General features: G+C 42.4%; 1 protein-coding gene across 5 annotated transcripts in view; it reads left to right on the top strand.

The window, feature by feature from the left end:
- klf12b (Kruppel like factor 12b) overlaps window positions 1-22,633 on the top strand; it is a 238,229-nt gene that overhangs the window by 8,363 nt on the left and 207,233 nt on the right. For 2 of the 5 annotated variants that reach the window (XM_068034301.1, XM_068034300.1), the window contains one exon: window positions 22,546-22,593. The exons of 2 other annotated variants lie outside the window; for them this stretch is intronic. In XM_068034301.1, coding sequence (XP_067890402.1) covers window positions 22,573-22,593 — 21 coding nt within the window. In that variant the 5' untranslated portion in view covers window positions 22,546-22,572. Of the gene's footprint in view, window positions 1-6,610; window positions 6,633-22,545; window positions 22,594-22,633 lie in introns of those variants that run through there. One more of the 5 variants, XM_068034306.1, reaches the window with a different exon arrangement.

The raw sequence follows: 22,633 nt of genomic DNA, 5'->3' as shown, positions 1-22,633 counted from the left end.
CTGTTTGTGAAGGTGTGTGCCCAAAGGAAACCATGAAAGCAGAAGGAGAAAAAAAACTTTAGGGACAGCAAACAAATGTGTCACTAAAACTGTAGTAGAAATGGATCACTCAAGAAGACCAGCAGTTTTCTATACAGAACTTTGGGCAAATAGAAAAATTGCTACAATTTATGATCAACTGTAGGGCATTTTATGCTGTCAGAATATTTGGCTATCAGGATATGCAAAATACATCCGTTTGGTGTGTGGAGGGTGTGGGACGGATTCAGTATTTTGTATAGCAAACAGAAAAATATATAACAGGGAATAATTTAATCAAAAAAAGAACAATTTCATCGTTTTCAAGTCTGAAAGACAAACTGATGCAGCAAACGGATGGCACAGTGGCACAGTGGTTAGCACTGCAGCCTCACAGCTCCAGCGACCCAGGTTCAATTCAGGGTATTTCCTGTGTGGAGTTTGCAAGTTCTCCCTGTGTCTGTGTGGGTTTTCTCCGGGTGCTCCGGTTTCCTCCCACAGCCAAAAGACTTGCACGTTGGTAGGTAAATTGGCCATTATAAATTGTCCCTAGTATAGGTAGCTGGTAGGGAAATATAGGGACAGGTGGGGATGCAGTAGGAATATGGGATTAGTATAGGATTAGTATAAATGGGTGTTTGATGGTCGGCACAGACTCGGTGGGCCGAAGGGCCTGTTTCAGTGCTGTATCTCTAAATAAAAAATAAAATAAATAAAAATTAAGCGTCACCTTCTTGCACTTTTATCCCATTTGTGGAGACGGCTGCCAAGCAAGTTATATTAGCAATGAAAACAGAAAGTGCCGGAAATACTCAACAGGTCTGGCAGCATCTATGGAGAGAGAAGCAGAGTCAACATTTCAGGTTTGCAACTTAAAGGGTCATTGACCTGAAACATTAACTCTGTTTCTCTTCTCCACAGATGCTGCCAGACCTGCTGAGTATTTCCGGCACTTTCTGTTCTCATTTCAGAGTTCCAACATCTGCAGAATTTTACTCATATTTAAGTTCTATTAATAACTTGATTCAGACTGGCTTCATCTCCCTTCTCATTCTTTTCATCATTTAGGAGGAATGTACAAGTGAGAAGGTTAATGACTTTGATCTACACCTCATCTGGTATTTTTTCTATAGCTTTATGCTGTTTTATTTATTTTCTTTCATTATTGTTTCTCCAACCCATGAATAAAACAGCTGTATTATTCCTTCTGAGCAATATGAGATCATTTGCTCCCTGCTGCCCTCATATAATTCCTGTAAGATAACACAAAAGCCCACTGAAAATTTATGTAAACTTACTGATTAATATTTATCCAGTAACAAGAAGCAGCAGTTCACACTACTGCATAAAATAACCTTTTAGCTTCAGGTCATGGGTGCACAAAAGCTGTCTGTAGTTCCACATGGGGAGCTTCATTGACTCATTATTGTGTCAGCTTGATAACTCTAATGCTAACAGATTGGATTTTGGAAACCAGGCAATGGGTTTAAGTGGGCCGATTGACATTCAAACCTGTCAACTCCTCATTGTCTGACATTTATCAGCATTTGATCAAATTGTTGGATGGAACAACAGAAATTACTTGCATTTATATAGCACCTTTAACACAGTAAAGCATCACAAAGCACTTTGCAGGACAAAGGTTGACATCAAGTCAACAGAAGGAGATGTTAGGACAGCTGACTGAAAACTTGATCAAAGAGGTAGGTTTTGAGAAGTGTTTTAAAGGAATGGATAGAGTCGTGGAGACTTAGGGAGGGAATTCCAGAGCTAAGGGCCTGGACAGCTGAAGGCATGGCAGGGAACTCTAAGCAATGACAAAGTGCTTCTACTTGCTGTTGGGGGGCAGGGCTGGGTGGAGAAGAAGAACTGTTCAGACAAGCTCCACCTTAAGGGACACTTCTCCAGTTGGCTGATGACAGAGTGGGTTTGACCCGTGTGAGCACGATGGAAAACACAGTGAGACAAAATGTTGCTTTATCCTGACCAGCAGTGGAAGACTACAAGCTAGGGGAAGGGTGGGCAGAAGAGTAGAGAAAATAAATACAGACTTTATTCTTCCGTAAATGGACTTGCCGTTCTAAGATGTTAAAAATTCTTTCCTCGTTATAATTGCATCCCAGTAGCTATGCACTGCAGAGCTCTCTACTTACGAGAGTATGTTACGATGCTGCTGATTCTGGAACGTTCCGGATGTTGTTACATTCATTTGGTGGAGCTTTCCAGAGAGCAACTGATACCTAACAGAGGCATGGCCAGAAAGCAGCCTAGTTCTTTGGCAAGGCTGATTTTCTGCTGTTAAGATCAGCTTTTCAGAAACAAAGCAGAAATTTCATGTGTGCTTTTCTGACAATTCCAAAGCTGTCTGCATTGCTGTTGACAGACTGTACAACTTGTCACTGATGGCACTGTGCCTGTGGCCAGAAAAATAGGGTGAGAGGAAAGAAGATTTCACTCTTGGATTTACATAGGGAGCAAAGGATACTGAGATTGATCTACCGAGGACCAGGATGTTGATCTCCGCACTGTGTACGAGACAAGGATAAGAATAATGTCTGTGCTTTTTGGAAAATGTAAAGAAGGTCCAAATGGCGTCAATCTATAAGAATGCTGATTAATAATGTTTTGCATCTACCGTACGTTTTGCTGCCAAATCCATAATATTCAGTTGTTGTGAGTTCCACGAATGTTAGCATGTTTAGTTTAGTTTAGAGATACAGCACTGAAACAGGCCCTTTGGCCCACCGAGTCTGTGCCGACCATCAACCACCCATTTATACTAATCCTACACTAATTCCATATTCCTACCACATCCCCATCTGTCCCTATATTTCCCTACCACCTACCTATACTAGGGGCAATTGCTACTGGCCAATTTACCTATCAACCTGCAAGTCTTTGGCATGTGGGAGGAAACCGGAGCACCCGGAGGAAACCCACGCAGACACAGGGAGAACTTGCAAACTCCACACAGGCAGTACCCAGGATTGAACCCGGTTTGCTGGAGCTGTGAGGCTGCAGTGCTAACCACTGCACCACTGTGGTGATATTAGAAAATATCACTGCCCATCAAAATATAAGCCTGGATTCTTCCTAATCTCCTCATATTAGCTTTATAAGAAAAGGTGTCCTCTTTTTACTAATCCTTCTTTAATTGTTTCCAGTTCCTGTTCCTATGCAGTGATTCCTTTGTCATGTCAGGTTTCTGCTGACAATCTTTCTCTGAGCTTCCCAATCTGTTACAGAGCTAGAGTATATATTCAAGTACCATTCTCTCAGACTCTATTCTTACTATTTCTGTTTACATTGCTTATAAAGCCAATATTTCAGAATTGGTATGAAGAGTGGGACCTACACAGGCTATGAACATACAAAGGGTGTAGCCTTTTATTTTATGCAGACCAACAAAAGCATTACTCTCCAACATTAACATCTGAGGATTGTAACTGTTTTTAACGTTGTGCCTGTGAAGGTTCAATGTATCTGTGCCACTGTTTTTCGCTCAATCGCAGTATGCAGCACTCCCAGGCAAGGTACAGCAACAGACAATTGCAATTTGAAGGTCCTTTTACTCTATCCCAAAAAATCTGTTTCCATCCCAGCTTGTGTAGAGTGCCTCCTACTGCAGAATTGTGAGATTTTCCATTCCCTGCAGCAGTCATCTGTGTTGACTTTCTGCATGAGATTGCCCAATTAGTGCTAATTAATGCTGAATTAGGGACAGTTTTATGCTGTAAACTCATGTCCACCGGGAAAGAGTTGAACATGGCCAAACCCATATCAGTTAGCAACATTAACGGCTGTCAAAGAGAGGAACTACTGATCCCATCTGTCTGATTGATTCAATCCCAAGACCCAGAAGTGAAAGAGAACTGTAACTTACTCTGCCAAAATCTCATTGTTGTAATGGCTTTATTTGTGCTGTCAATGGTAAGTTTAATATCCTATCTTCATGAAAAAGAGCATTGGTAAGGTATCAAGAATCAATTTCAGAGAATTCTGGCAAGGGCAGTTTTTTTATGTACTGGTATTCAATCTTGGCCACACCACAAATATATACTAAACAATTATATTAAGCAGAGCAAGACCCTTCATATTACTAGCTTAACAAGTGGATTGCATTCATAAACAGTCAGTAAACCAGTTTGTTAAAAGGTTGTCCTAAACCAGAATTATCAAAACTCTTAGCAAGTGAATGTTTTCATTGCTAGGATATCCCACACAAGGAATGCAATGATGTGGCAAAAACTGTGCAGTATATGCCATTGCATTGTGTTTGAAAAACAAGAAGATTTTGTCCAAGACTTTTGCTTAAACACAGTTCCCTTTAGCTGCACATCTATGTAGAATTATAGAATTAAATAGCACACAAGGAAGTCATTTGACCCAACAAGCCTGTGCTGGCTCTTTGAAAGAGCTTTCCAATTTGTCCCACACCCATTGCTCTTTCCCCATTGTCCTGCAAATATTTCCTTTGGTAACTTTATTTTTCTCCTTCAATAATTTTCTTTCCAGAAGTTGTAAAGGGACTTTTTTAACCATGTTGTTAGTGTTAGAAATTTCTAATATGGGAATTCGAGTGCTAACCGAAATAATCAACATCCGCCTCACCCTCAGTATAAGGTTCTCATTAATATTGTTATCCACTATAATGGTCCAGTATCCTGGTCCCTGGGAGTATATTTAAGAAGTATAGGATTACTATATACTGTACAGTTCATCATAAAATATTTAGTTCAGAAGAGCCTCCACATAATAGCGGTACAGTTACCAAACTAATGAAAATAGCAGAGTTGATAATCTAAAGCTTTTAAGATGGTAAGAGATGTGTTTCTGTGTGTGGATGAATAGATTGAAGGTTGAAAGAGTGTAGAAACAACACAAAATCCTGACTCACTGCCAGCATCTACTCTGAGTGTTCTGTCCTTTATAAATGTTTCTAAATGCCCATTTCATCGAAACCTTTTCTCCCATTCCCTGACACGCTGCAGAAATCTGAGTGTGTTCCATCAGTTCAGGGTTGTTGTCTACGAGTGCCAGGGATGCCTGCAGTCATTTCACCAGCTGTTTCAGGGCACTTGGAGATGTGGTTGGGTGAACAAACTTCAAAGGTCAGTAATGACATTATTGCACTGCCTACGTGTGAGATGAGATCATCAGGCTGCGCATGTATGTGCTCAAGATCAGCCTCCACTCTGCCAATTACCTCATACATGTATGCATATGATCTTTTAATAGTCATAATAAAGGTACATTACTCAGTCCAACAAATTTACATACCAAAGCCCATCAATGATGGCTCAAGCCAATTAGTAACATCAACATTGGAGAAGCATGTGACAGTGCACCAGCTAAAGCCTTAGAACTTTGTCTCAGTCTTGTTCTCTACTGCTCCTGGTCTCCATTTTATTGAATTTCATTCTCTGCCTCATTATTCATGCTAAAGAGCACTTTCCAAATTCCTACTTCTCTGTCCTCAGTACGGTCCTCCATTGCACTCCAGCTCTGTTCCCATTCCTTTTCAGTCTCTTGCCTCTCGCTGTTTTAAGAAAGGATATAATTGCATTAAGAGCAGTTCAGGGAAGGTTCACTCAACTGATTGCTGGGATGAAGGGGTTATCTTCTGAGGGAAGGTTGGACAGGTTGGGCCTGCATCCATTAGAGTTTAGAAGAATGAGAGGTAATCTTATTGAAGCACAAAAGATCCTGAGGGGACTTGACAGGGTGGATGCTGAGAGGATATTTCCCATAATGGGAGAAACTAGAACTAGGGGACGCAGTTTAAAAATAAGGGATCTCCCATTTAAGACAGCGATGAGGAGATTTTTTTCTCTCTCCGAGGGTTTTTAGTCTGTGGAATTCTCTTCTCCAGAGAGCAGTGGAGGCAGGGTCACTGAATATTTTTAAGGCTGAGTTAGATAGATTCTTGATTGACAAGGGAGTCAAAGGTTACAGCAGGTAGACAGGAAAGTAAAGTTGAGGCTACATTCAGATCAGCCGTGATCTTATCAAATAGTGGAGCAGGCGGGTGGAGCCAAATGGCCTACTCCTGCTCCTAATTCGTTGCTTTGTGTGTTTGAATCCCTTAAAATGCTTGGCTGTCTCCTGTTTAGCATTTCATTGTCACGCTACAGTTATCTGCAAATGAAGGTTAAGGATCCTTTCTCCACAAGAACAACCTTTAACCATTGACAAGTGGCATGCAGCAACTCCCTGACTGGTGTTACAGGAAGCACAAAGCCTAAACAAATGCTCATCAAAGCTTCCAGTCTGCTCCCCACACCCAGCAGTTTCCAAATGAAGAGAAACTGAACCAGAGCCTCTCCACAGCAAAACAAGTAAAAACAAAACAAAAGGAGTTAATCCAGACTGATTTATAAATGCAATGCAATGTTTTAGATTAGCATACAATTTCTCCTCACACGCACTGAGTTATTCTTCAACTAGTCCAGGGTATTTAGTCATTGTTTCACATAGTGAGGGTTGACCGATACTAACTGGACTTATACCTGTAACTGGATGTTCAGACAGGACTACGCTCTGTGGGTGAATGCTCCAACCCTACATCCTGATGGACTGGTGCAATAGAAGAAACATTCTGTTATGCTTGCAAGGTATAATTTATTTCAACACATGGGCTATATGAATTAAACAGATGGATCTGTTTACAGTGGCTTTGTGACTGTCCCGAACTATGCTTTACAGGACAGTTACTGACCAATCATTCTGAACTGTTACCAAAGACTCAAAAATAAGTCTCTGTGTAAATTGAATTACATTTACATTAAGTGTGCTTCTGCTTTGTGCTTTTTCCTCGTAAAATATCTTCTGTTGACTGCTGACACATTTCCCAAACTGTCAGGCAGGCTCTGTGCTGCTTTCCTCTGGCACAAATTTGTTCTTGTAATTAAACATTTTCGATGAGGCGGCAGAGCATCCAGATTGCACACATTGAATCTGCAGCATAAATCATTTAGGTTCCTCCAAGAAATAGATTAATGTGTAATACTGTACGTGTACCAATTTGCATCTGTATGTCAATCAATAAAAAATATCATGGAAGTGTGCATAATCTGGAGGACAGGGATTAAAAATAGATCATTATGTTCATCACAAACAGTTCTTTTTGTGAGCAATCTGTGCCACAGTTGTGCTTTTCCAAGCAAGTGAAAGCTCTACTAACATCGCCACGTCATCTGAGAGTAGAGGACTTGAAGATTGAGTCTGATAGACAGGATGTGAAAGTGCACAGAGGTGCTGAGCCATAGTTTGGTAAAAAGTGGACTTGTTCTCCATCTGCTGAGTTCATGACCTCAACTGAAAGAGTTGTGAGGGACAAGCTGGAAAGTGAATCAATCTGCAGTGTGCTTGTGTATCTTTGTGAGCTAAGGCTTAGTTGGTGGCAGTCTTACCTCTGAGCCTAAAGGTTTAGGCTGACACTCCAGTGAGGGACTGATGTTGTGGTGCAGTGTTCGAGGTGTCATCTTGCAGATGGGACATTAAACTGAGGCCCCATCTGTCCTGTCAGGCAGATGTAAAAGATTCCATGGCATTATTTTGGAGAAGGGCAGGGAGGTCATCCCTGGTATCCTGACCAATATTTATCTCTCAATCAACATCGCAAAAAAAAATTATCTAATCATTATCACATTGCTGTTTGTGGGAGCTTGCTGTGTGCGAATTGGCTGCTGCATTCGATACATTACAACAGTAACTACACTTCAGAAGGTGCTCCATTGGTTGTAAAGGACTTTGGGCCATCCTGTGGTTGTGAAAGGCGCTATATAAGTGCAAGTCTTTCTTTCTCTACTGGTTAGTTCAGAGTATATATAAATACTCAAAAGTGTGCTGAATCTGGAATTCTCTACTCCAAAGGGCTGTGGAGGCTCAGTCATTGAGTATATTCAAAACAGAGATCGATAGATTTCTAGATATTGGACATATCAAGGGATATGGGGATAGTGCGGGAAAATGGCGTTGAGGTAAAAGATCAGCCATGACCTAGTTGAATGGTGGAGCAGGCTTGAAAGGCTGAGTGGCCTACTCCTGCTCCTATTTCCTATTGTTCTCATTCATCTATATTGCATAAAATACATCAGTAAACATTCAAACGTTCCATTCTTCTTTCATCACATCTTTCTCTTGACCTGAGGAAGTTTGTGTTGTGTCACTTTTATCTGCCAGCCTCAGCCCTCTGATTAGGGCACCACTAGCTGGGCATTCTTGCGCTTTGCAATCTGACCCCTTTTTTCCTGACTTGGAGCACTTGGGTGGTGCCGCATGTAATAGACTCACCAACATATGTAGCACTCTCTTTGACCCCAGCCACAAATAACTGCAAGTTATATGCAAACCTAAGAGTTGCATCGAGAGGAAGTGAAAAAAAAAAACACTTTTTTTCAATAGCACTTTGGTGAGCCCTGAGCTGACTTCAATTGTTGCCCAGTTCTACACAGGCAGGACAGATCTCACTGAAGCCTCCCATATGTACAAACACTTCTGTAACTTTTGGCAAAATATTAAAAACATGAGAAATTAAAGTGAATTTATCTGCAACATCAAGACAATGCACCAGCAGTAAACAAATTAAAATTGGAAGAAAATATAAATATTGTGGCTCCTTTTTTTAAAAATGTGTGGAGCATGCATGGATTATGTTGGGATTATTCTACTGAAAAAAATCCCTGTGCCTAATGTTAGCCTCCACATGTTCTGCTGCTGACTTGTATATCAAACTTGGTGGCAGGGGGTATTTGGGTGGTTCAGAGAGGGGCAGTACCATTAAAGAGAACTGGAGGGGTTTTCAAAACACTACAGCTGACTGTCAGGCATATTCATCAGGGCACATTAAAGCTGGCAGAGGAAATACCACCCTGCCCAAAGCAGTCTAATCAGTTTTTAATTTTATGGCGAGCATAGGGAAAAAAGTAAGGAAGATCAGTTCATTGGTGTCACATAGGCTCTGATTTTAACTCCTCCTGGCTGGCAGAAACCAGGGCAATTTATTGGGCCCTTTTTTATTGGTTTTCAACTGGCTCCATTTTGCTCAGCAACAGAATAATTTGCAATCTTCCTCACTCCCATTTGCAGTTTTCTCATCCTGGCCATGGACCTCCCAGTTGTTGGGGGAAGAGCTTGTATAGTAATGACAGCAGTTCATTGCTGGCCTATATGTGTCAGCTGAGAGCTCAGCCTGTGATTGGATATCAAGATGGAGATCCAGCAGGCGTGCCATTCAATCATTGATAACACTTTTCCATGGGATACAATGGATGAAACTCCTGGTTTAGGAGGGTTTTGTTGCTATTATTATCATATCAGCCTTGGCTAAGTGGTAACACACTTGCCTCTGAGTTAGAAAGTCATGGGTTTAAGCCCTGCTCCAAAGACTTGAGCACATAATCTATGCTGACACTTCAGTGCAGTACTGAGGGAGTACTGTGCTGCTGGGGGTGATGTCTTTTGGATGAGATGTTAAATCAAGGCCACTTCTGCTTCACTGTTTGGATGTAAAAGATCCATGGCATTATTCGAATAGCAGAGCAAGAAGTTCTATTGATGTTCCGGCCAACATTGATCCCTGAACTAACATCATGAAACAGATGATTTGGTCATTTATTTCATTGCTGTTTGTGAGATCTTCTTGAGCATATATCAGCTGTTATGTTTGCTTACATTACACCAGTGATTACACTTCAAAAGTACTTGATTGGCTGTAGAATGCTTTGCGGTGTCCTCAGGACGTGAAAGGCATTATGGAGTTTATTGAATGTATGTGTTTGCACGTTATCCATGCTCCAGGATTACCTTCAATGGTGCTCTTGGTAAAGAAAATATTGGATATTGTTTATGTATTCCGGTCCCTCATACCCAACAATACGTCCAAGCCACTGCCTCAGCTCTCACTATTTAGATAAAAAGATTCAACAGCAAAATAATTAAGGATTAAGGGTTCTCGTAATCCCCATGGCAGTCACGATTTACAAAAGCAATGTGATTGGGTGATTTTGTTTGCATAAAGCACAGTTTTCTTTTTGGCATTTATGTACTATTGTCAGACAGCAACACGACCCATTAACCAGTATTCGTTCAGACACTGTTCTTACAATGGTAGATTGCTGCTTTTGCTCGGTCCCCCACATGCCGCAGTGTGCTCAGAATATGTCAGAGGCCTCGGAGACTTAAGCCAGGCCCGCTTAAGTCCCATCTGATGAGTATTTACATTTTAAGTGGCGACTGCACTCTGTGCAGCCATTCGTCACTGTGTCGTTCCATTGCAGTGCACTTGCTGCAGTGAAACACAGAATAGATGATCTGTTGTCACTGTAGATTGCTATACCACATTTCAGTGGATTTGCTTTGAGGACAAAGATTGCTCCTGCAATGTGCTGCAGGATTGTTAATTTGGGTTTTGTTACTGTGAATCTGGTCCAGTTTTTGTCTCCTAACTCAGTGGCAAATTGGTATATAAATCAAAATTACTGCATTATTGTCAAACTGAGGGGAGATCCGATTATGAATATAAAAAATGGCTGTAGTTACTTCATCTTGCAGTAACATATCATTGAAAAGATTGTATCTCCCTGCCTGTTCTTACCAGGCAGACCTGGCAACATTCCTGATTTGGGATCACAATCTCACGTGTTTTCTGTTTTGCTCACTGAGGGCAGGAGACAACAAGCAAGCGCTGCGAAGATGGGAATCACTCTGCATCTATTGTACGTGTGAAATAATTAAAACAATGGGCCATATAGTCTGGGCTCTACTTTCCCAGTGATGTGACACGTTTCCTGTCCGCAGTGACCCAGGTTATGAAGGCAGCTTGTTTCTTTTAACCACAGTATGAATCAACAGCTCAGATATACAGCTGACTTATGATTGAAAATCTTTCATCAGTGTTTGCTCTCTGTATCAAGCAGTGCAATGCACCTGAAGTCATAGCTGGTGTTGTTCCCCTTCAGAAAACTGCTAATACGAGAACAACTGCTGATCACAAAATAACACAAATCGCTACTTATGGCTGGACTTTCCCTCTGAAAATTTACAGTCATTCTAACTCGCAGCAGGCCCCAATTGCACATCACCCAGTGCTTGCTGACCTACATTGACACCCAGTCCGGCAACAACTCAATTTTAAAATTCACATGCTTATTTTCAAATCCCTCCATGGCCTCAACCCTCCTCATCTCTGTAGTCTCATCCAGCTCTACAACACTCCAAGATAGCTGTGCTCCTATAATTCTGACCTCTTGAGCATCTGTCATTGGCATCCGTGTCTTAAGCTGCCTGGGCCCTAAGTTCTGGAATTCCCTCCCTAAACCTTTCTGCCTCTCTACCTCTCTTTCCTCCTTTAAAGTGCTCCTTAAGACCTGCCTCTTTGGCCAAGCTTTTGGCCATCTGTCCAAATATTCCTTCGGTGGCTCGGTGGCAAATTTTGCCTGATTGCTCCTGTGAAGCACCTTGGGACATTTTTACTCTGTTAAAGGTGCTATATAAATGCAAGTGGTTGTTGTTGATGCACTCTGAAATATTCTTGTACTGAACATTGATCAACTTTGTGGGAGATTCTTGAAAGACAGTTTAATTAAATGGTCGAGAAACACAAATATTACTCTTAATTGAAATGGCTTATCAGAATTTGACCTTTTTATGGTCAATTATCTTTGATGGATCCTAGATTAGAAAAAATGAATAAGTCCTGATTTTTAATTGGGGGTGAGCATGGGTTGGTGGGGTAAATATCAGGCCCAACCACCTGCATGCTTTTAATGTAAATTTTGAGTAGAATCAATACTTTGTAAAATGCATAAACATAGAATTTTACACAGAAGGCCATTTGGCCCATTTCATCTGCACTAGCTTTTGCAAAAGTAATGTAACACTATGCCCACAGCACTATTCTCTCCCCAAGGCATTGAATCATCATCTGCTTCAAATGTATTTATATTTTGAATAAACTTTTTGTTTTCGGAAAGAGCGGAGTTATTCCCTAATCCAGCTGGCTCCACCTCTCTCTACTCTGTCCTTCGTTCCCTTAGCTAAGCTGCAATGACAGATGGGACAGTCTGTCAGAGCTCGAACACACTCAGGTTCAGGTGGAGTAGGCAGCTGCTGTTGTCTGCCTCACTATTCACACCCAAAAGGGACTAGCAGAACTGCTTAAAGTTATTTTCTTCTCTTTAAAAAATGAACAAATTTCTACTTGGCCATTTGGAGTTCAAATTATGATCGAAATTTTGCCACCAATAATTATATTCTTTTAAATTAGGGCTCCTTTTTAAAAATAAATATTGATTTATTTTTGCTACAGTTGCACCCCAGGTAGTCCCAACTCCTTCTGAATCAGCAGGACAAAGACAAACTCCTCATTTCAGCAGCTCGTTGTGGAATTCTAAATAAGGGAACCTTATCTCAGAGTTCCAACTAAGCCAGTTAAAAGTGAATGCAGAAAAAAATTACATCACAAAAAAGGATTGTAAAAATGAGGAATGCTCTGCGCAGAAAGCTATAGTCAATTGAGATGTTTTAAAAGGAGATAGATATGTATTTGGGAAGAGAAAGTATTAAGGGATGCAGAGAAAAGTGAGGGGAATGGTATGAAAAAGAGATCTGTTCAACAGGAAGTTGAAGCCCAAAATGCCAACCTAGAAAACTTCAAAAGCTGACCAACAGCTTCAAAAAAGCTGTTACATCTCATCTGAGAGACAGTACCTCCAACAGTGTAGCACTCCCTCAATACTACACTGGCATGAGAGCATGGATTTTGTGCTAAAGCCTACGGAATGTGACCTCGAGGTAAACGTAATATCCACTGTGCCATAACTGATATGTACTTCAAAAAGCTGTTATTCCAAGAATGGCCATGATGTGAAACCTTAACTTAAGATTCAGGTATACACAATTTTCCTTTGCTTGTGTTGACAAAAGCAAAGTACTTGAAATTCTGATGGGGAAATGCAAATTTTGAGGCGGCAAAAGTGGTGGGATCTGTATCATGCTTACCTGGAATGTTGTTACATTATTAATATATTCTGGTTAACTTGAAGCACATTATGACTCACTTAACTTTTATAAATTAAAAAAGGATTGAAAAATAAAATGCCATTTGGATTTACAGCAGACTACCTAGACTATCACTTCCTCAAAAGTTTCCTCAACAGTCACTCTCCACATCCAGAACTACCTTTTTTTTTATTCATTCATGGGATGTGGGTGTCACTGGCCAGGCCAGCATTTATTGCCCATCCCTAATTGCCCTTGAGAAGGTGGTGGTGAGCTGCCTTCTTGAACCGCTGCAGTCCATTTAGGGTAGGTATACCCACAGTTAGGAAGGGAGTTCCAGGATTTTGACCCAGCGACAGTGAAGGAACGGCGATATAGTTCCAAGTCAGGATGGTGTGTGACCTGGAGGGAAACTTGTAGGTGGTGGTGTTCCCATGTATTTGCTGCCCTTGTCCTTCTTGTTGGTAGAGGTCGCAGGTTTGAAAGGTGCTGTCTAAGGAGCCTTGGTGCATTGCTGCAGTGCATCTTGTAGATGGTACACATTGCTGCCACTGTGCGTCGGTGGTGGAGGGAGTGAATGTTTGTAGATGGGGTACCAATCAAGCAGGCTGCTTTGTCCTGGATGGTGTTGAGCTTCTTGAGTGTTGTTGGAGCTGCACCCATCCAGGCAAGTGGAGAGTATTCCATCACACTCCTGACTTGAGCCTTGTAGATGGTGGACAGGCTTTGGGTAGTCAGGAGGTGAGTTACTCGCCTCCGGATTCCTAGCCTCTGACCTACTCTTGTAGCCATGATATTTATATGGCTACTCCAGTTCAGTTTCTGGTTAATGGTAGCCCCGAGGATGTTGATAGTGGGGGATTCAGCGATGGTAATGTGAGAGGGGGGCCAATGCATGTGCCAAAGAGAGCAAGCAGTTTGCCCAGAAAGCTAGGGCTTTCCAAGTGTGTGAAAGAGAATGACAAGAGTGTGCTACGGGTAATGCAGTTGAATGTCAAGGGGAGATGGTTAGATTCTCTCTTGTTGGAGATGGTCATTGCCTGGCACTTGTGTGGCACGAATGTTACTTGCCACTTCTCAGCCCAAACCTGGATATTGTCCAGGTCTTTGCTGCATTTCTACATGGACTGCTTCAGTATCTGAGGAGTCACGAATGGTGCTGAACAGTGTGTGCAATCATCAGCGAACATCCCCACTTCTGACCTTATGATTGAAGGAAGGTCATTGATGAAGCAGCTGAAGATGGTTGGGCCTAGGACACTACCCTGAGGAACTCCTGCAGTGATGTCCTGGAGCTCAGATGATTGACCTCCAACAACCACAACCATCTTCCTTTGCACTAGGTATGACGCCAGCCAGCGGAGAGTTTTCCCCCTGATTCCCATTGACCTCAGTTTTGCTAGGGCTCCTTGATGCCATACTCGGCCAAATGCTGCCTTGATGTCAAGGACAGTCACTCTCACCTCCCCTCTTGAGTTCAGCTCTTTTGTCCATGTTTGAATCAAGGCTGTAATGAGGTCAGGAGCTGAGTGGCCCTGGCGGAACCCAATCTGAGCATCACTGAGCAGGTTATTGCTAAGCAAGTGCCGCTTGATGGCACTGTTGATGACACCTTCCATCACTTTACTGATGATTGAGAGTAGGCTGATGGGGCGGTAATTGGCCGGGTTGAACTTGTCCTGCTTTTTGTGTACAGGACATACCTGGGCAATTTTCCACATTGCAGGGTAGATGCCAGTGTTGTAGCTTCACTGGAACAGCTTGGCTAGGGGCGCGGCAAGTTCTGGAGTACAGGTCTTCAGTACTATTGCCGGAATATTGTCAGGGCCCATTGCTTTTGCAGTATCAAGTGCCTTCAGTCGTTGCTTGATATCATGTGGAGTGAATCGAATTGGCTGAAGTCTGGCATCTGTGATGCTGGGGACTTCAGGAGGGGGCCGAGATGGATCATCAACTCGGCACTTCTGGCTGAAGATTGTTGCAAATGCTTCAGCCTTATCTTTCGCACTGATGTGCTGGGCTCCCCCATCATTGAGGATGGGGATATTTGTGGAGCCACCTCCTCCAGTTAGTTGTTTAATTGTCCACCACCATTCACGGCTGGATGTGGCAGGACTGCAGAGCTTAGATCTGATCCGTTGGTTATGGGATCGCTTAGCTCTGTCTATCGCATGCTGCTTATGCAGTTTGGCACGCAGATAGTCCTGTGTTGTAGCTTCGCCAGGTTGACACCTTATTTTGAGGTATAGAAACAAGAAATGTTGGAACCACTCAGCAGGTCTGGCAGCATCTGTGGAAAGAGATGCAGAGTTAACGTTTTGGGTCAGTGACCCCTCTTCGGAACACTGACCCGAAAGGTTAACTCTGCTTCTCTTTCCAGAGGTGCTGCCAGACCTGTTGAGTGGTTCCAGCATTTCTTGTTTTTATTTCAGATTTCCAGCATCCGCAGTATTTTGCTTTTATTATTTTGAGGTATGCCTGGTGCTGCTCCTGGCATGCCCTCTTGCACTCTTCATTGAACCAGGGTTGGTCTCCTGGCTTGATGGTAATGGTAGGGTGGAGGATATGCCGGGCCATGAGGTTACAGATTGTGGTCGAGTACAATTCTGCTGCTGCTAATGGCCCACATCGCCTCATGGATGCCCAGTTTTGCATTGCTAGATCTGTTCGAAATCTATTCCATTTAGCACGGTGATAGTGCCACACCAACACGATGGACGGTATGCTCAATGTGAATGTGGGACATCGTCTCCACAAGGACTGTGCGGTGGTCACTCCTACCAATACAGTCATGGACAGAAGCATCTGTGGCAGGCAGATTGGTGAGGACGAGGTCAAGTATGTTTTTCCCTCTTGTTGGTTCCCCCACCACCTGCCACAGACCCAGTCTAGCAGCTATGTTCTTTAGGACTCAGCCAGCTCAGTCAGTAGTGGTGCTACCGAGCCACTCTTGGTGATGGACATTGAAGTTCCCCACCCAGAGTACATTTTCTGCCCTTGCCACCCTCAGTGCTTCTTCCAAGTGGTGTTCAACATGGAGGAGTACTGAGTCATCAGCTGAGGGAAGGCGGTAGGTGGTAATCAGTAGGAGGTTACCTTGTCCATGTTTGACCTGATGCCATGAGACTTCATGGGGTCCGGAGTCGATATTGAGGACTCCCAGGGCAACTCTCTCCCTACTGTATATCACTGTGCCACCACCTCTGGTGGTTCTGTCCTGCCGGTGGGACAAGACATACCCGGGGATGGTGATGGCATTGTCTGGGACATTATCTGTAAGGTATGATTCTGTGAGTATGACTATGTCAGGCCGTTGCTTGACTAGTCTGTGGGACAGCTCTCCCAACTTTGGCACAAGCCCCCAGATGTTAGTAAGGAGGATCTTGCAGGGTCGACAGGGCTGGGTTTGCCATTGTCGTTTCCGGTGCCTAGGTCAATGCCAGGCGGTCCGTCTGGTTTCATTCCTTTTTATTGACTTCCTAGCGGTTAAGTACAACTGAGTGGCTTGCTAGGCCATTTCAGAGGGCATGTTAACCACATTACTGTGGGTCTGGAGTCACATGTAGACCAGACCAGGTAAGGACAGCAGATTTCCTTCCCTAAGGGACATTAGTGAACCAGATGGGTTTTTACAACAATCAAAAATGGTTTCATGGCCATCATTAGACTAGCTTTTAATTCCAGATTTATTAATTAAATTCAAATTCCACCTTCTGCTGTGGTGGGATTCGAACCCATGTCCCCAGAGAAATACCCTGGGTCTCTGGGTTACTAGTCCAGTGATAATACCACTACGCCACCGCCTACCCATTGTCTTAATTCAATCCATTGTCTAGAAGCACAAATATTACTCTTAATTGAAATGGCTGATCAGAATTTGACCTTTTTATGGTCAATTTTCCTTGATGGATCCCAGATTAGAAAAAAACAAACAAGTTCCGATTTTTCATTGGAGCTGAGCATGTCTTTAATATAAATTTTGAGGAGAATCAATACTTTTGTAAAATGCATAACTGTAGAATTTTACACAGAAGGCCATTTGGCCCATTTCTTCTGCACTAGCTTTTGCAAAAGTAATGTAACACTATGCCCACGGCACTGTTCTCTCCCCAAGGCATTGAATCATCTTCAAATGTATTTATATTTTGAATTAAAAACTTTTTGTTTTCAGAAAAGGCCAGTTGAGACACAGAACCCAGTCAACTCCCTCACCTTTCAATTAGACACTTTATTTCCCTCCAACCCTCTCAGTTCCTGCAGACACTGTTCAGCCTCGGTACTGTTCGCCTCCAACTCAGCTAAGCTAGTCCTCTTCTATTCCGACTCCCCAGTTCAACCTGGTGTTCTCCCCCACCCCCACAACCTCACCTGCCTTCCCTGACCACCCGTGAGCTCATTCTATCCTTCACCCACAATTCCAGTTGGCACTCTCCTCCACTCCCACTCAGTTAATCCTGGCACCTTCCTTTCTTCTCCACTCCCTAGGTTTTCAGCTTCTGCCCTTTCACTCTCCTCCAGAGTCATAATTTCCTCTTGCCCTCTATTGCCATCCATTTCTCTCCCATGTTGCAATTAATTTCCCCTTTCCTTTCCTTTTCATCTCTTTCACTGCCATCTATTTTCCACCTTTCATTGTCATCCATTTGATTCCTGTTTTATCCCCATTCATCCACCCCATTATTTTGCTGTTCATTTCCCCTTTCACATCCATCCACTGTCTAACCACCCACCCTTAACCAAGTCTGGTGGCTAATGCACTGGGACATACTCCATCTCTCCTCTCAGTGCCACTTCCAATGCTAATAGTCAGAAATTAGACAGCACCTTCCAAACCTCTACCAGCTAGAAGGACAAGGGCAGCAAATACATGGGAACACCGCCACCTGCAAGTTCCCCTCCAAGTCACACACCATCCTGACTTGGAACTATATCACCGTTCCTTCACTGTCACTGGGCCAAAATCCTGGAACTCCCTTCCTAACAGCACTGTGGGTATACCTACCCCAAATGGACTGCAGCGGTTCAAGAAGGCAGCTCACCACCATCTCCTCGAGGGCAATTAGGGATGGGCAACAAATGCTGGCCTGGCCAGTGACGCTTACATCCCACGAATGAATAAAAAAAAAAATTTCTGTTCTCACAAGATTTCCCATACAGGGAGGCTGCAATCATGGCATTAGTATTGGATGTAGCATTGAGATGGCCAAGGTGCATTTAGCTATCAGACGTAGGTGGGAATGGAATGGGGTGGAGAAGGCCTATTCACTATTGCTTTTTGTCAGTAGATTTTTGACTCTGCATGATTTTCCATCCATAAGGAAAGAAGATCATTAAATGCGCTGGCCAGACAAGGCATTCGGAAAATCAGCCATTAAGTGCAATAGAAGTAAAGCAGGATAATTCTGTCCGTGAGTTGTTTGGAATAGAAAAGTTTCTTCCTTGGCTTGCTCTTACAGCTAGCTGTAATTTCAAATGAATGACCCTTATTTATTGGTAATCACAAATTGTGTATAATCCCAAAGTTTATTTGAAGAGACTGGAGAGCCGGGATTGTTCTCCTTAGAGCAGAGAATGTTATGGGGAGATTTAATAGAGGTGTTCAAATTATGAGGGGCTTTGATTGAATAAATAGGGGGGAAATATTTGCAGTGGCAAGAGGGTTGGTAACCAGAGGACACTGATATAAGGTAATTGGGAAAAGAACCAGAGTGGAGAGGAGGAGAACTCTTTTTATGCTGCGAGTTGTTAAGATTTGGAATACACTGCCTGAAAGGATAGTAGAAACGTATTCAATCGTAACTTTCAAAGCGAATCAGATAAATACTTAAAGGTGAAAAAATTTGTAGGGTTATGGCAAAAGACCAATGGAGCAGGATTAATTGGATACCTCTTTCAAAGAGCCAGCACAGGAACGATGGGCCAAGTGCTATATGATTCTATGGTTTCAGTTAAACTGGAGGTCATGGTAATTTAATCTTGTCACTAGTGGATGTTCATGAAACAAGTTGTTTGATTGAACCAACATCTACACATTCTGTATCTTGCGGAGAAGGTCGCAGACTTAAGAAAAAATTGCAGCCGCCTGCTCAACTAAATTAATTCATATTCGTATGCCCTGATATAACAGGGTTTTTCCTGTGTACAGGCAAAACATCCTGAGTTAAAGTTTGCTTTGCAGAAGAATATCCTCAGCCACCCACCATGACTATTCCCAGTCAATCTTCACTCAGCAAATACAAACCATCTAGCTCAGGAGCACCAGGCATTGGACAATCTAGAAATATTCTTTACATATAAATAAACTTTGAATTGAATTAATATTGCTATCACTAGCTCAGAAACGTTTATTTATGATGGAGAAGGGGAGCACCAAAGTCGAAGTACTCTCATGCCTATTTTTAGGCTGTATTTAACTTTTAACAGCGCGGAGGATGTGTACACAGAAACATGTTTAAAGTTATGCAAGAACATTTTGGTCAAAGAACAGTCCGGAGCTGGAAACCTGCCCTGTGTAGGTTTAAAACTTACCATGTGTGAGGGAACATAAGAAGAACCTGGGGTAGAATTTGTTTGCTTTTAAATAAGTAGAAGGGTAATCCATTTAAGGGGACAGTTTCATCTGTAATATGCACTAATGGTAGCTTTACTGCCTAGATCCAGCAGGTAGGTATGTGATCTGCAGTTCAGTTTGTTTTCTTTTTGCCCTCATTATATCATTGACTTTGCTTTTAGTGTGCTTCAGTAAAAGTAGAGAGGCAAAATAATCTAAATAAAGGAAACTATGAAGGTATGAGGCGCGAGTTGGCTATGATAGATTGGGCAATGTTACTTAAAGGGTTGAAATTGGATAGGCAATGGCTAGCATTTAAAGAGCGCATGGATGAATTACAACAATTATTCATTCCTGTCTGGCGCAAAAATAAAACAGGAAGGGTGGCTCAACCATGGCTTGTAAAAGAAATTAGGGATAGTATTAGATCCAAGGAGGAGAAATATAAAATGGCCAGAACAAGCAGCAAACCTGATGATTGGGAGCAGTTTAGAATTCAACAAAAGAGGACAAAGGGATTGATTAAGAAGGGGAAAATAGAGTATGAGAGTAAGCTTGCAAAGAACATTAAAACTGACTGTAAAAGCTTCTATAGATATGTGAAGACAATAAGATTAGTGAAGACAAATGTAGGTCCCTTACAGTCAAGAAACGGGGGAATTTATAATGGAGAACAAAGAAATGGCAGACCAATTAATTATATACTTTGGTTCTGTCTTCACAAAGGAGGACACAAATTACCTCCCTGAAATGTTGGGGAACATAGGGTCTAGTGAGAAGGAGAAACTGTATGAAATCAGTATTAGTAGGGAAATGGTGTTCGGGAAATTGATGGGATTGAAGGCCGATAAATGCCCCAGGCCTGATAATCTACATCCCAGAGTACTTAGGGAAGTGGCCCTAAAAATAGTAGATGCATTGCTGGTCATTTTTCAAAATTCTATAGACTCTGAAACAGTTCCAATGGATTGGAGGGTAGCTAATGTAACCCCACTATTTAAAAAAGGAGGTAGAGAGAAAACAGGGAATTATAGACTGGTTAGCCTGACATCAGTAGTGAGGAAAATGCTAGAGTCCATTATAAAAGATATAATAGCAGAGCACTTGGAAAACAATGACAGGATCGGACAAAGTCAACATGGATTTACAAAAGGGAAATCATGCTTGACAAATCTACTGGAATTCTTTGAGGATATAACTGGTAGAATAGACAAGGGAGAACCAGAGGATGTGGTGTATTTGGACTTTCAGAAGGCTTTTGATAAGGTCCTACATAAGAGATTAGCGTGCAAAATTAAAGAACATGGGATTGGGGGTAAGGTACTGACATGGATGGAGAACTGGTTGGCAGACAGGAAACAAAGAGTAGGAATAAACGGGTCTTTTTCTGAGTGGCAGACAGTGACTAGTGGGGTACCGCAGGGATCAGTGCTCGGACCCCAGCTATTCATAATATATATTAATGATACAGATGAGAGAATTAGGTGTAATATATCCAAGTTTGCAGACGACACAAAGCTGGGTGGGAGCGTGAGCTGTGAGGAGGATGCAGAGAAGCTCCAGTGAGATTTGAACATGTTGAGTGAGTGGGCAAGTACATGGCAGATGCACTATAATGTGGATAAATGTGAGGTTATCCACTTTGGTGGCAAAAACAGAAAGACAGATTATTATCTGAACAGCGATAGATTGGGAAAGGGGGAGGTGCAATGAGACCTGGGTGTCCTTGTGCACCAGTCGCTGAAAGTAAGCATGCAGGTGCAGCAGGCAGTTAAGAAGGCAAATGGTATGTTGCCCTTCATAGCGAGAGGATTCGCGTACAGGAGCAAAGATGTCTTGCTGAAATTATACAAGGCCTTGGTTGAGACCACATCTGGAGTATTGTGTGCAGTTTGGTCTCCTTATCTGAGGAAGGATGTTCTTGCTATGGAGGGAGTGCAGCGAGTGTTCACCAGACTGATTCCTGGGATGGCAGGATTGACATATGAAGAAAGATTTGGGTCGATTAGGCTTGTACTCACTAGAGTTTAGAAGAATGAAAGGGGATCTCATAGAAATCTACAAAATTCTAACAGTACTGGACAGACTAGATGCAGGAAGGATGTTCCCGATGGCGGGGGTCACAGTCTAAGGACTGCGAAAAGGAGGGATTTCTTCACCCAGAGAGTGGTGAACCTGTGGAATTCTCTACCACAGAAAGCAGTTGAGGCCAAATCATTAAATATATTCAAGACAGAGTTAGATATAGTTCTTAGGGCTAAAGGGATCAAGGGATACAGGGAGAAAGTACCCTGTTCCCGCTGAGTTTGGACAATCAGCCATGATCCTATTGAATGGCGGTGCAGGCTCGAAGGGCTGAATGGCATACTCCTGCTCCTATTTTTCTATGTTTCTATGTTGCTGTAATCAGAGGATGAGTTGTCCCAGAGTCACTCTTCTGTATCTCCTCGCAGTTGATTACAGAAAAATGCCCGGGAGCAGATCTCCAATATTGAATGACTTGAAAGACTTGCATTTATATAGCACCTTTCACAATCTCAAGATATCCCAAAGTACTTTACAGCCAAATAAGTGCTTGTAAAATATAATTACTGTTGTAATATTGAGAAACGTGGCAGCCAAATTGCACACAGCAAAATCCCACAAACAACAATCAGATAATGACCAGCTAATCTGTTTTAGTGATTACAGTTGAGAGGTAAATGTTGGCCAGTACACCGGGGAAAACTCCCCTGCTCTTTTTCTAGATGGTGCCAAGGGATCTTTTCCAACCACCTGAGTGGACAGACGGGGGCTTGGTTTAACATCTCATCTAAAAGACCAGAGAGTGGTGTACAAATAGTGAGACCAACATTCATGAGAAAATACAGCTGAATTTAAATTAAAAAATGATATTGAAGAATCTATAGTATGGGAAAAGAGATGATACCTTCAGGCTGGGATGCAATTCTGATAATGTCATATCTGTTTTACAGTTTTTACTCTCTCTCCTTTCTTCCTGGATGGAATACACACTAATTCAGGTAATTTCTGCAGCTGCTCCAACAAAATTCTATGGTTGCA

The sequence above is a fragment of the Heterodontus francisci genome, chromosome 6, assembly GCF_036365525.1.
Source record: "Heterodontus francisci isolate sHetFra1 chromosome 6, sHetFra1.hap1, whole genome shotgun sequence".
Taxonomy (NCBI): domain Eukaryota; kingdom Metazoa; phylum Chordata; class Chondrichthyes; order Heterodontiformes; family Heterodontidae; genus Heterodontus; species Heterodontus francisci.
Note: the sequence above shows the minus strand (reverse complement) of the source record. Positions and strands in the feature narration are given on the sequence as shown.